This window comes from Bubalus kerabau, chromosome 16 (assembly GCF_029407905.1).
Source record: "Bubalus kerabau isolate K-KA32 ecotype Philippines breed swamp buffalo chromosome 16, PCC_UOA_SB_1v2, whole genome shotgun sequence".
NCBI classification, from domain to species: Eukaryota; Metazoa; Chordata; class Mammalia; order Artiodactyla; family Bovidae; genus Bubalus; species Bubalus kerabau.
Window position 1 is genome coordinate 11,062,001 of NC_073639.1, and position 15,473 is coordinate 11,077,473.

The 15,473-nt window shown below is 35.8% G+C and overlaps 1 protein-coding gene across 12 annotated transcripts in view; it reads left to right on the top strand.

The window, feature by feature from the left end:
- The window catches only part of LRBA (LPS responsive beige-like anchor protein), a 746,530-nt gene that overhangs the window by 165,813 nt on the left and 565,244 nt on the right, over window positions 1-15,473 (top strand). For all 12 annotated transcript variants that reach the window (XM_055550583.1, XM_055550584.1, XM_055550586.1 and 9 more), the window contains exons 23-29: window positions 3,084-4,142; window positions 5,094-5,266; window positions 6,124-6,277; window positions 6,694-6,874; window positions 9,822-9,949; window positions 10,387-10,494; window positions 14,849-15,005. In XM_055550583.1, coding sequence (XP_055406558.1) covers window positions 3,084-4,142; window positions 5,094-5,266; window positions 6,124-6,277; window positions 6,694-6,874; window positions 9,822-9,949; window positions 10,387-10,494; window positions 14,849-15,005 — 1,960 coding nt within the window. The remainder of the gene's footprint in view (window positions 1-3,083; window positions 4,143-5,093; window positions 5,267-6,123; window positions 6,278-6,693; window positions 6,875-9,821; window positions 9,950-10,386; window positions 10,495-14,848; window positions 15,006-15,473) is intronic.

Consider the following 15,473-nt stretch of genomic DNA (forward strand, 5'->3'; position numbering starts at 1 on the left):
GAAGATTCTCACTTCACCCCTCAAACATGGGATCTGTTGTGCTCTGCTCTGAGAGTAGAATTGTAAGCTGAGAATTGGCAAATATAAGAGTTTTTGTTGGACCTTATTTATGCTAAATACCCACTACCTGGCCCCCACTAGCCCTCAGAGATCTTTTATCCTTTGTATTTCCCGGTGTTTCCTAATGCCCTTGCCTATAGACATAAATGGTCTTCTGTATCCTCTTCGGGAAGCCGGAACCTGCTCGGTACACAGGTCCTGTGTAGTTTTCTTCTCCGGGAGCCTTTAGTTAACTCTGGGAATGTTGGTCTTTCTTTTAGTTGGCCAGGTTTATGCTCTACTTAGTATCTCAAGCTAAACATTCTAGGTATGTTTACTATATAGGTAGTAAAACTATTAAAGTAGGAAACAATGAATAGAAATACAAGGATAGTGATTTCCTCTTGTTGGCAATTGGTGAGGTTCAGAGTACAATTGAGGATGGGCTCATAGTGGAATTGCGAGGTATGTTCTGTTCCTTGCCATGGGTATAGGTATGTGGGGCTAAAAAATTGCTCTTTAACCGTACATGTAGATTGTATATATTAATATTTATTGATACATTTTATAATAAAAATTTTAAAAATCCTCAATTTGAGTAAAGTCAAACCCATGATTATTCAGAACTGAACTCATTCTATAATACTGTTGTGTTACACATGATTATGTATTAATATGTCATGACAGACATTATAGCATGTGTAGCAGAATTCAAAGTCTGGTGCACAGTTTATGATTCTCTGCAACCATAAGGCACTGGCTCCATCTCTTACCTCATCGTCTGCAGTCCTCGGGTGGTTTCTTGTTCCTGAAACATACCAAACTTACTTTGGCTCCAAGGCCTTTGCATTTGTTCTTCCTTCAGCCTGAAACTTTTTCGATATTCGTGTAATTTTATTTCTCACTTTCTCTGTTCAAACATCTCCAGAGACCTTGCCCAGTTTCCCTAGTAAAGCATACCTCCCACCTAGATTTTCTTCTTCAGTTATTCTGCATCCCCCCCCCCGCTTTTTTCTTAAAATTTTCTTAATATTACTTGACATTATGTTGTTTGTCCGTGTGTTTATTTTTCACCTATTCCAGTAAACATAGGCACCATGAACATTGTATTGTTCACCACACACTGTCTGGTGTGCTGTAGATAATTCAGTAAATTTTTCTCGGATGAATAAATGAGGAATTCATCAATTAAAATAAAGAACTTAGTTCAAAGATGATACCAGCCTTCTGGGCATTGAAGAAATTGATATTTTGTTAATGTTATTACGCCATTTTACTCTTTAGTGTTGAATATAAGCATTTCATTTTGAAATACTCAAAAAAGTTCCCCACATATTCAAAATTAGGAAAATATTTATTTCCTAAACATTTTATTTTTAGGTATACCACATTATGGGGAGACCCAGGTTTGATCCCTCAGTTGGGAAGATTCCCTGAAGGAGGGCATGGTAACCCACTCCAGTATTCCTTCCTGGAGAATCCCATGGACAGAGGAACCTGGTGGGCTACAGTCCATGGGGGTCGCAAAGAGTCGGATATGACTGACAACTAACACTTTCACTATACCACATTATGGCAAGACTGTACTGTATATGTCACACGTAAAGGCTAGTTAACAGCTATAGAAGAAACTGCGTACATTGCATTATTTATAGTTTTGTTTGCATTATATCCTCCTGCATACATACTTGCATTCACAGGCCTTCAAAAAGGCCTGTGAATCTTTGGGCATGAAAAATCATCTTTTCTTCTTTTTTATCTACCATCATCCTCCCATACTAGGGCTCAATAAAGGTTTGTTGACGACAAGGTTCAATGTACTGTGCTTTTTATAATAATATAGGTTACACGGACACTTCTAGGCTTGATAAACTCTAATTGTGCCTGTACCTTCTGCAAGTATCATATGCACTTCTTTGGGTGATGCTCACACTGGCGCGTGCCAGTGGCAGTCGCGTGGCGGTGGCTGTGGCAGTGCAGGCGCGGTCCTGTCCGACTCTGCGGCCGCATGGACTGCAGCCCACCAGACTCCTCCGTCCACGGGACTTCCCAGGCAAGAGTACTGGAGTGGGCTGCTGTTTCCTTCTCCAGGGGATCTTCCTGACCCAGGGATCGAACCCAGGTCTCCTGCGTTGCGGGCAGACGCTTTACCCTCTGAGCCACTGGGGGAGACTCCAGTGGAGACTGTAATGTAATAGTATGTGATGAAATAGCATCATCAACCTTTGACATTAAAATCACAGTGCTCTCTTTTATACTTAAACCTTGAAATTTTTCCATTTAGCTGGGCAAAATGCTAATAAGCATGATATGGGTATGTTCACAGGGTTGAGTATATAGTAATCTCTTTTATACAGCTCTACAAGTGGATGGATGAATTGCATGGGTGAATTAACTGGAACTTTCAGACCATTTGTGATCAGTTCAGCTTCGAAAATTATGTTTGACCTTTGGGGAATGGTTGGATCTTTTTATTTCATTGCTAAAAATTTATATTCTTTACCTTAGTATGAAGTTGTTTTCGTAGCTAAATAAATGCAGAGAGAGCAGCTATAATATATAATATATATAATATTTAAGTATATAATTTGCATCATATATGAAGTGAACATAACTGATGTTTTTGATCTCTGCTGAGAATAAATCATGAGAAGATGTGTTTTCATTGCTTCTTAAACAATATATTACATAATGCACAAAGCACTTTCCAATGGTTCATACTTAGATCCTGGTACAAGTTATACAGGTTAGTAGAATAATGTACTGTTTTCCTATACATATGTCTTAAAAATATAATCTAAATAACTGTGTTCTTGTTATTGATTGATGCCATGCTACCTGTTAGCATTGATTAACTATAGTTTTTTTGATGATTTAGATTTTTGTGGTTGATACCTTTTATTTATCATTTGATATTATAGGAAAATTGTCTCTTGCATCATATAAACCATGTGTTGGAAAAATTGAACATTTAAATTTTATGTTTTTGCTCTGTTCATTTATTTTTTGTGTGTATTTTGACTCCTTGTATATTTTTCATCTAGGTCACTTTTGAAATACACAAGGAAAACCTTGCCAATATATTAAGGGAACACCAGGGAAAAGTTGATGAAGAAACAGGGCATTGTTCTTCAAGTCCAGTTCAAGCAGTCTCTGGCATTAGCAGGGAGGTTAATGTTTCAGTAGGATCCCAACAATCAGATACAAAGGATTCTCCTGTGTCTTCTGATATCACTAGAAATAGTGATGAAAAGTCAAGTATTGGACAGACAAGTTCAGTAGAATCTGCATCCAACACTGAACTGCAAATTCCTGCTACATCTAATGAAGAGAGGACAAGTGGGCCAGAAAATGAGGAGTTACTGGATGAAGTCCCTTTAGAAGAAACATTGATAAATGAAACAGTTAATGCAGATAATTTAGAAAGATCTTCTGACATAACAGAAGCTGCAACCATTTCCTCTGATTCTTTCACAACTGGCAAAGATACAGTGACTGTCAATGAAGTAACTGCTTCCATCAGTTCTCCTTCAGAAGAAGATACTTCAGAGGTGCCAGAATTATTAGATAAGTCTGTAGTAGAGGAAGAAGATGATGATGATTATGTAGAACTGAAGGTAGAATGTAGTCCTATTGAGGAAGCCGGTCTCCCTGCAGAGCCCCAAGACAATAGTTTGTCTCCAGGTGCTTCTGAAGCCAGTGAGAGAGTGGATGTGTTTAGTAATGACCATAAAGTAATATTTCAAGAGGAAGAGGCTGTATGTAAGAAACAAACTGACACTGAAACTCAAGATCCTGAAGATTCTGGAATCTTGCCAATGACAGCACCAGGGACTTCAGCTACCCCAGCAGATGCAACTGCTTCCCAAGCAGCTGTACATCCGGACAGTGCTCATACGCTGGAGGAACGGGAGAAGACTAACTCCACTGGAGAAACCAAACTAAATAGTGATTCTCATGGGAATATCTTTGAGTCTCCTACTACTTCTGAGCATAAGATTGCTAAGTTGGATGTTTCCAGTGTTGCCACAGATACTGAGAGACTGGAATTGAAGGCCAGTTCAAACATGGAAGTGTCCCAGCCTCCTCAACCTGTGCTTGAGGTGATTATATTTATTATTTCCTTGAACTATATTTGCATTGAGTTGAAATAGAACAAGTGTATATACTTACATTTTATTTTGTTTTAAAGTTGGTTGATAAGCTGTTTGTGATTACATAAATCGGTGAATATGAAGATTTTATTTCTTTAGCAGGGTTTGATTTTTAGTGTAAGTTTGTTAAATGGCAGCTTTTATTGTTAGTTTCACTACAGTATCATTAAAAGTTACTACTTTCAGGTTTCACTGTTAGCCTATTTTTAGCTTTTATAAAGCAAACATTGGAAATACTTTCCTTTTACCCTTTATTTGATGACCCCAGTCGTAGTTAGGACATTAGATTTTCTGCTACCTTCCTGCAGAACCACTTGCTTTGTATAATTTTATGTACAAAATATGCAGTTTAAAATTGTTCCATGAGGTCTGTTTGTGAGCAGCAGGAGCCTTTGTGAGATTCAGAGGCATAGCTTTCTTCTTGACCAGTATCTCAGAGGGATCCATGAACCACTGAGGTTCCATTTTGTCATTTCCCACTTGATTCAACTCTTACTGCTCTCCTTCTTCCTTTTTTATTGGTGTGGTCTTCATTCTGTTGTCTTTATTTTTGTTTTTTCTTAATTCTAGCTAATTTATAATCCAGATGCAGCCTTTCTTTTATGTCAGTACTGAAAATCCAAAACTTCTTGATTCATATATAAAATGCTGTATTAACTGGTGATAACACTAACATGGTTCCAGGCCAGTTACTGCTGAATTGTGCTAGTTTAGCATTTTTTGTAACTTTGCTTTAAATGTAGCATTGTTATTATTCATTAATAATTTTTCTCTGATTTGGTTCCTTAGTGTCTTGAAATGTGAGTATTGGTTAGGTGAATTGCATAGACTGTATTAGATGTTAATGCCTTTTTTTGCAGTTGAACTTACTTTATTACTCTTTTTAACTTTCTCTATCAGATGTCAAGGCAACAGGAGCAGCCCGGGCAAGGAACAGCCGACACAGTTAATGGACAAAGGAGGGATTCCAGGTCTATGTTCCGTATTCCTGAGTTCAGATGGTCTCAAATGCATCAGCGTTTGCTCACTGACCTATTATTTTCAATAGAAACAGACATACAGATGTGGAGAAGGTTTGTCCATTTATTTATCATAGAAGATGTATATAAATTTTAGTCTTTGTTTTCAAAGAAATTTGTTTAGTTAACATTCTGTAGTTAACTATAGTCATTTGGTTCAAAAGTAGGATTAAATTAGTTCTATGGTAGGGTTTTATTGAATTAATGTTTATTCTCTTATAAAAGTGAGGTATTGTATTTAGAGTACAAAAACTTGAAAATCAGAGATTTTTCTTTCAAAATATTTGCTGACGATTTTCTGTGACATATTTTATATCATATAATTTGCCTGAATGTAGGTCTACCAAATGCATTTATTTCTAGAAGAAGTAAAAAAATGGGATTTAGGTAAAACATGTAATTTTCCAATGTATTTTTACTATAAAAAGTCTGTGTATTTTAGATTATCCTCCACTGTGTGATATATGATTTTTAAAAATGCCTAATTTGTTTATTGTTAGTTGTATTCTACTCTTACCCTGTTTAAAAACATTTCATGGCATTATCTAAGAAAATGTTACTAGAAAATTCATTTTTAGTAGCACATGTAGCCCCATTTACCTCTTAGTTTTTGTTGCTTCAAATTTTGCTCCTAATTTAGGGTAATTTAGTTCAACTTTTATATCAAGTGTAAGATCAATAGTATTTATTGTTCAGAACTGAAAAACAGCACAGATAGTAACCACTGATAAGGAATGGTCTGCATATTCTGAGGAAGTATACACCCCCCAAAATGCCTGCTGCATCATTATATTTCCTCAGCTTTCAAGATGAGGCGAAAAAAGCACCCTCTTATCCTCCCTTCCCTCAAGTAGGCAAATGTGATTTCCTTTCTTTAGCATTATGAGTAAACATCATTTATCTTTGGACAGCCATTCAACAAAGACAGTTATGGACTTCGTGAATAGCAGTGATAATGTCATCTTTGTACACAACACAATTCATCTCATCTCTCAAGTGATGGACAATATGGTCATGGCTTGTGGGGGTATACTGCCATTGCTTTCAGCTGCTACATCGGCTACAGTAAGGACTTTACTATGTAGAACTGGTGTGAGAACATGATTTATATGTTCATATTGATTAAAACTTAAATGTGGTGGTTACTGTACATCATAGGTTCTGTAATTCAAAAACAGCAGAATCTGTTATAATTACTTGAAAGGACCTTAGACTCTGTCCCAGGAATGATGGCACTAAAGAATGGTTAATTATCAGGGATGAATTAGTTAGTGAGGAATATGACTGACAGTGTTTCACCTGTATATATGCTTTTGTTTTTTTTTTTTTTTTTTTTAGAGGAAGTGATAAGGAAATTCCTCTGTTGAACTAGATTTATAAAAGCCAAACTTTTTATAAAATTTAAAAATTTGGGAAATGTATCTCATAAAATTGGATTTTTATTAGAATATATATATAAATGTCAAATTTATTCCTTACAGCATGAGCTGGAGAATATTGAACCTACGCAAGGGCTTTCAATAGAAGCCTCTGTGACATTTTTGCAGAGATTAATTAGCCTTGTGGATGTACTTATATTTGCAAGTTCTCTTGGCTTCACTGAAATTGAAGCTGAAAAAAATATGTCATCTGGAGGAATTTTGCGTCAGAGTCTCCGACTAGGTGAGCTGTTAAACCTCATTACTTAGAAATTTACTTAAATTTTCATTAATACAGACATATTAAGTTGAATATTTTTTTTCCCCTGTTGGTGGGAAAATATGTGCTAGGCAATTTGTCTTATGATACTTTTTAATTTCCAAAGAGTAAAGGACTGTGTATGCATTGCCTATAGTAGTACTTGTAAGGGTGAATCGAGGAGGAGGATATGTTTTGAAAATTCTACAAAGTTGATTCTGGTCAGCATTACTCCCTGCAACCCACAGTCGCCTTTTGCTTTGAAGTAGTGCTTCTCAAATTTTGATGTGATTTGTACACATGGATCACCAGACGATATTGTTAAAATGCTGATTAGTTTATATAGGTCTGGGATGAGGCCTAAAATTGTCCTAGTAATTCTCAGGTAGTGTTGATGCTGCTTCTCTTAGAAACACACTTCAGTAGCAAGGTTCTAAACTAGCATCGTTCAAGTGTAGCCATTAATCCAAATAAGTTGTGATAAAATAAGTTGTGATAAAATCTGCTCTTCTCCTGGAGGCAGTTCTTCCTTGAGTTTTTAAGTGATATCTGAAATTCCTTAGGTGAAGAAAAATTCTTTTTCTCTATGCAGAGTATTTCCTGTATCTAGTTGTAAATACTGAGACTTTGTTGATGATTTGCTTATTAAATGGAGAGAAGTAGGTGGAGACGGAGAAGGCAATGGCATCCCACTCTAGTACTCTTGCCTGGAAAATCCCATGGACGCAGGAGCCTGGTAGGCTGCAGTCCATGGGGTCGCTAAGAGTCAGACACGACTGAGCGATTTCACTTTCACTCTTCACTTTCATGCATTGGAGAAGGAAATGGCAACCCACTCCAGTGTTCTTGCCTGGAGAATCCCAGGGACGGGGGAGCCTGGTGGGCTGCTGTCTATGGGGTTGCACAGAGTCGGACACGACTGAAGCGACTTAGCAGCAGGAGCAGCAGGTGGAGAAAAGGGGACCAAGAAATGAAAGCATAATCTTTAGGAACCATGGCCATGTGAAGACAGATTAGAAATAAGGTACCTATGAAAATATAATATCAAAGGTGGAAAGTCTAATTAGTTAATAAAATATTTTCCCAGATTTAGCAACAATATCTATACTTAGATATTCAGACGTACTTAGATTTTTTTTGTACAATGATTATTTTCACTCAAAATACCAATCAAAGTACTTTTAAACTCAGGATACTCTAAAGAACTTGGTATACTATTTTTAGGGAGTTGTTTTAAAATCTTAGTTAAGAGTCAGATGGTAAGCATGACAAAACAAAAGCTATCGTTTACTATTGTTATGTGTCATTTCTGATTTTCACATTGAGTCAGCAGTCATTTTCTCCCATTCATTCATTTGTATTTTCTTTTATTCATGAGGAAATTTGAGATAAAAGAAGTTAGTTAACTTAATGAAAATTCAGAAGCTCTAAATTGGCAGAGTAGGAATTTGAATATAGTTTTACTAGTATTGCTGTTCTTTCTGTTATAGGATACACTGTTAAACTTTTATCAGTAATATAATTAAAATATTTAGAACCCATTACTTTGTATATGCCATTTTTTAAACCTCTCCACTTCCTGAAAAGAGTACACTTGTAGAATTGAAAGTAGAAGGCTATACTAGCAATGCTTCTCTATACTCAAGAAGTATTAAATTCAGAAACTAGGAGAATACTCTGTCTCCCTCTATTTTCATAACTATAGAAGAAAATAAAGAAATAATTCAGTGTACTCCAGCACCACATGTTCTCCTTGTTCAGGACCACTTAATAGAACCTGGTAAGCTTGGTCCCAGCAGTCCAGATGTTTTGATCCCTGGTCGCCTCACTCCTGTGTTTGTGAAGTTGGAAGTGAGAAGGTCAGATGGCAACAGTAAGAATAAACTGTACTGCTGAGACTGATTGACACTAGGCACTCAAATGTGGTTTTTAACTTTGTAATGCAGACCCAAACTTGATGCTATACAATCTCTGACAAAAGTAGTTGGAAAGTTTTTTGCTGGGCCTGACCCCAAACTGCACAGAGTTGTATTCCATATTCTCTCTCCCTCCCTCTTCACTGTGTTCCTTCTCTTTTTCCAACTTCTGTGGCTGTCTTTGGGCACCTTTCTGAATATTCTCCTTTTTCAATTCCGTGTGTAGTAGCTGTATGATAGTCAGCTGGTACTTAAGTTTGCTATTTTGTTCCTAATTTGCTCTCCCACTCTTGTGGAGACAAATACTTTTAGGGCTACTGATTTGGCTGGGATTGGAGATGATTACATGCTATGAATCAATTCATAGACAATTGTGTATTACCTAATTCTTTAAAATTCACAGTTAATATCTGAGTAACTTGAGTTAACTGCCTGATAAGTGAGAAGTTTAGAGAGGTAATTTTGGATTGTATATTAATCACAATCTCCTTTTTGTCCCCTACCTTTTAAACTGTTTTAATGAAAGCCAGTAAAAGATAGACCTTATAAATAAATATTCCCTTTAATGCTATACCCTCTATCAGTCCCTATTACTATCATGCTGTAATCCTAAAAATTTTAAGAAAAACATGCAGGTTTCTAGTTTAACTATTGTACTTTAGTGAAGATAATAGAAGGACTAGTTGATGGCAATGTGATTTACTTTGTTTTCCTTCACTTTTAAAATCTTTTCTTCTCTATCTTTTCCTCCATAAAAGAATATTTCAAGTAACTTATGTGAGATCTAAGAAACAGTCTAGTGTTTCTTAAGGTTCTTGAACGGATTCTTTTTTAGCAGTGGGCCCTATAGAGTGGCTACCAGAGTCAGCAAACAAACAGTGGGTGATAAAGCCCAGGGATATTTTAGGAATTTGCTGAAGGTGATCTGTTTCAAATAAAATCTTATGCAACTTATTTAGGTGGGTTTTGTCGGTCCCATAATCTTAAATACAGTTTTTTCTTAAAATAAATTGCAGTATGTGCAGTGGCAGTAAGGAATTGCTTAGAGTGTCAGCAGCAGTCACAGCTGAGAAGTAAAGGCGAAGCAGGAAAAAGCCAGAAAATGGCACACAGCCTGATTCCCAGTGGGAAATCTGCTGCGAAGGTAAGCCTGCGGAATAATTAATTAAATAAGAAAGCATTCTCTTATTTTACAGTTAAGATCTTAAATTTATTTGTTCATTTCAACATTAAGTTAAATAAATCTGACAGAAGTCCTAAAATAGTTATTTTAGTCTGTGGACATAACCTTCAAATATTTGTGTTTGAGTATACAGTAAAGATTTGCTTATGCTTAATCTTGTCTGCTTTTCCAAACGTTTACTTTCCTTGTGTCCATGATACTTTTCCCTCCAGACACGGCAGTTTGCGTTTCACGTGCTTGTTGGCTCCCTTCTGTACCCCCCACCTCTGTCCTGGCGCCCAAAAACAGAAGTGAGGAGGAGGAAAACAAGCTGGGAAAAGATGTTGTCGCCCATGGAACAGTGTGTTATTTTTTAAAATGTCTGTGCAATGTATGTTTATATGTTTTGTCTTAAATAGAGTCCAGTGGACCTTGTAACTGGTGGTATATCTCCAGTGAGAGATTTTGACAGGCTCTTACAAGACATGGATATTAATCGACTTCGGGCAGTTGTCTTCAGAGACATAGTAAGTTACAGTATTTCTTTCACATATTCTCTTAGCTGATACATATTTCCTCCTAGGCCCACAGTATTGAGAGTGAACACTTTTTGTGATATAAAATCATCAAGTAGAAATAAGAAGACTTAGATACCAGTTGTCTTGACAATGATTTTAGAATCTTAGAAGGTATTATTTATATACATGGAGCTAATATATCAGAGTGTGGCTACTGATAACAACAACACATTATTAGATAGTAAACACAGTAAGTGCTTTATGTATTATCGTTAATTCCAACAACTTCTTGAGTTGTGTACTGTGTAATTCCAGTTTTATAAATGAGGAATTTGAAGCACAGAGAGTTCATGTAACTTGTTAAGCTAATGGAGCTAGAAAATGATAGGATTCAAACTCATCAGTCAAACACCAGAACCTGTGCTTTGAAAGTTTTATAGCATATAAAAGTTCATGACGATATATGGCAAAACCACTACAATATTGTAAAGTAATTAGCCTCCAATTAAAATGAATAAATTTATATTTAAAAATAAATAAATTAAAAAATAAAAGTACATGACGAAATGTTGTTTATGGAATTTTTAAAGTATTTTAAAGGTGAAAGATAGGTTTGTTTTAGGTAATTTTGATACATAATATGACAGAATTTCATGTAGAAATTGTGATGTTGTATAAAAAAGCATAAACATGAAAATTAAAATCATTTGTGATCCTACTCACTTGGATTTGGAGTATTATCATTAATATTCACTGAACTGTTACTGTGTGTTGAGTACTAGGCTGCTCTATACTACACATAAGTTTTTTAAAAATAAACTTTATAACTTCAGTTTTAATTTTCCTTTCTCTGTTGTTTTAGTGTACTCTTGATTCTTCATGAAGTATGCAATTTGTTAATAGTAGTTGTTATTAGCTATAGCTAATAGTCTTAAACACTTATTTCATATTAAGCATAGGACTGGATGATTGATAATATATTATCTCATTTAATTCACAGAATACTTGTATGAGAAAGATAGCAGTATTAGCTTAAATTATCTGCTTAAAACCACAAATAGTGATAGGTAAAAGTTGATTAAGGGCCTAAGGAATCTGATTCTTGAAATTGTCATGTTAACCATACTTCAACTTTTCATCTTAACTAACATCTGTATGTACTTAATTATGCTCCCTCTCTGGATCTCAGGTTTTTGCTTTTTGGTAACTGTATTATTCCTTTTATTAACAAAGCATCACCTTTGTGTTTTTCGAAACCCACTGCCTGTGGTCTACTGTGGAACCAAATATTGCTGCTTCCTTCTCTCCCCATTCTCTTGGAGTAGTTGTTGAGTCTATTGCCCTATAACTTTGTATTTCCTAAAATGAATTTAAAAAATCTACAATAAGTGAAGTAAGTCTGGCATTGAAATTTTTCTAATGACTTTCCTATAGCATTTAAAATGAAATCAATACACCTTACTCTGCCTCTTATTATATCACAATATTTGGACAGAGAGTTAGAACGTCTCCCATGTCTACCATGTCATTTCTGAAAGTAACAAATAACTTGAATTTTTTTGGTAATTAGAAAAGTGATATAGTCACCTTATAGGACTTTTAGAAAAGAGAAAAGAGCTTATTTCCCAGGCTACATCCAGAGCCTATTCTAGCATAAGCAAACTTTGAAGAAAAAGGAAATTACCTAAGATTGGGGATATAAATAAATCATTACCTAGAGGTTAAGAGCTACGGTTTTTACTCACTCTAATCTGAGTTCAGACTTGCTTTTGCATTCGCTGTGTGCCCTTAGGTAAATTACTTAACTTCTGTAGGCCTCATTTTATGTATGTGGGCTAATGACTGTAGCGCAGCGCCTGACTCACAGTATGTATTTAATAAACGACAGCTACAGCTGAAAACAAGTTTGTTTCGGGAGCTAGGTCTTAAACATAAGGATCTGTGTGATATTTCTTATTTGGGCATAAATCAGGCATACCCTGTATACTTCATACTGTAGTTACTAAACACTGAACATGCTAATGGGCTAAATAAAGATTTCAGTTCAGTTCAGTTCATTCACTCAGTCGTGTCCAACTCTTTGCGACCCCATGAATCGCAGCATGCCAGGCCACCCTATCCATTACCAACTCCCGGAGTTCACGCAAACTCACGTCCATTGAGTTGGTGATGCCATGCAGCCATCTCATCCTCTGTCGTCCCCTTCTCTTCCTGCCCCCAATCCCTCCCAGCATCAGTCTTTTCCAGTGAGTCAACTCTTTGCATCATCAGTCCTTCCAATGAACACCCAGGACTGATCTCTTTTAGAATGGACTGGTTGGATCTCCTTGCAGTCCAAGGGACTCTCAGGAGTCTTCTCCAATACCACAGTTCGAAAGCATCAATTCTTTGGTGCTCAGCTTTCTTCACAGTCCAACTCTCACATCCATACATGACAACTAGAAAAACCATAGCCTAGACTAGACAGATCTTTGTTGAAAAAGTAATGTCTCTGCTTTTGAATATGCTATCTAGGTTGGTCATAACTTTCCTTCCAAGGAGTAAGCGTCTTAATTTCATGGCTGCAGTCACCATCTACAGTGATTTTGGAGCCCCAAAAAATAAAGTCTGACACTGTTTCCACTGTTTCCCCATCTATTTGCCATGAAGTGATGGGACCAGATGCCATGATCTTCGTTTTCTGAATGTTGAGCTTTAAGCCAACTTTTTCACTCTCCTCTTCACTTTCATCAAGAGGCTTTTGAGTTCCTGTTCACTTTCTGCCATAAGGGTGGTGTCATCTGCATATCTGAGGTTATTGATGTTTCTCCCGGCAATCTTGATTCCAGCTTGTGCTTCCGCCAGCCCAGCATTTCTCATGATATACTCTGCATATAAGTTAAATAAGCAGGGTGACAATATACAGCCTTGACGTACTCCTTTTCCTATTTGGAACCAGTCTTTTGTGCCATGTCCAGTTCTAACTGTTGCTTCCTGACCTGCATATAGGTTTCTCAAGAGGCAGGTCAGGTGGTCTGCTATTCCCATCTCTTTCAGAATTTCCCACAGTTTATTGTGATCCACACAGTCAAAGGCTTTGGCATAGTCAATAAAGCAGAAATAGATGTTTTTCTGGAACTCTCTTGCTTTTTCGATGATCCAGTGGATGTTGGCAATTTGATCTCTGGTTCCTCTGCCTTTTTTAAAACCAGCTTGAACATTTAGATAGGTAGAAATAATTTATAAAACATTAAGAAGCCCAAGCAGGTTATTTGCCTACATTGTTAATGTTGTTACCAGTGGTAGCAGTTATTGTAATAGATGGTAGATTATGTGTCAGAAGAACATAGGAGTTTCTGGAGAAAAGGGTACATTAAGAAAGGAAAAATGAACATATCTTTTCCATCAAGACTAATAAGGTGTTACAGATGAATCTAAAAAACTACCAAAGATTCTTGTCAGATTATAAATACATCTAATAATCCTGTTAAGTGGATATGTTCAGTAGACTCTGAAATTTAATTTTTCTCTGAAATTGTGTCCAAAACTTTTGGTAATCATTAATTGGTAACTTTAAAGCATTTTTGTACCAGTTGTTTCCATTTATTTATCTCCTAGGCAACCATGTTCTTTGTTTTGTTTATCCTAAAGTTATCTGCTACTTGAGTTTCAGAATTTGATGGACAAAGTTTGATTTTTTCCTTTAGGTTCAAATGTATTTTGAAAACTTATCAAAATTCGTGATGTGTGCAATGTTCCTTTGAAAATGGGGAATTTTATTAGGTCAAGTGGTCATTGATATATATATAGGTGATCTGTAGAGCTGAGATGAAGCCTCAACCTCTTTAGAGATCAGTCTGGTTTGTTCTTTTCTTTCTCCAGACACACTATTAAGTCCTAGTCACTTGGTAGTCTATATTCCTTTGAAATACTCTTGAAAAGTTCTTCAGCATCTAGTTCTGTCTCTGATAACCTCACTTTTAATAATCTCAAACGTTTGTCTTTTTGGAAAACTGTTATTCTGATTTTTTTAAAACATAATTTAATTCTTATGGTTGGAAGTAAAAATAATGGTTCATATATAATTATAGTTGCTATTTGATTAATCTTATAAAGTATATTAGGACATATCTCTTCAGATTGAGTTACTTAATGTAAAAAAAATGAGCCAGTGTCTCTCTCCTGTTTCACAAGCATAAAACTAACATATACAGGCGTTTTTTCAAGAGTCTGTTCAATTTTTGCTCAGGTGAATTCATTACTATTTTCTGTGTATATCGAAAGATTCGTGAATGTGTTTTGTATTTGAATGTTGTCTTGTAAAATAAGATTCAAACGTGTTACTTAGTAGTGGCATGATTAACTCCTTTTATTTTCTCCCCAGGAGGATAGCAAACAAGCACAATTTTTAGCCTTGGCAGTTGTATACTTTATCTCTGTTCTTATGGTCTCGAAGTACAGAGACATTTTGGAACCACAGAATGAAAGGCATAGCCAGTCTAGAGAAACTGGTAGTGAATGTGGAAATTTGTCACTCCCTGGTAAGTTTCTGTATTTTATTATCTGGCATCCAAAATTCAAGTAAAACATTACCTACTTATGGCAGTTAAAATATTCATCCTGGAATTTAAATCCATTTGTGTATACATTAATGAGAGCATGCAATTATTTTTATTAATAACGAAGTATTTTAAGGACCCTGTAGTTAATTGCAACTGAGACGTGATTGCTGTTTTAAGTGAGTCATTTAATTAAAAAATAAGTGAGAAAATGTTATGATTTACGAATAAAGTATTAAACATTTTTAACTCAGCATTTGTTGTGAAGAATAACTTATATTCTCTTATAAGATATATTTGTTTACAAATAAGTGTAATAATTGGAGTTATGTATAATATTAGCTGCCAGTTATAGATGTATAGTTAGAGAAGCAGCTAATGTAGCTACAGGAGTAGCTCCTCCCCAACAGAGGAGATTTCTCTATCCAATCAGTATTCATTTGGTACCTC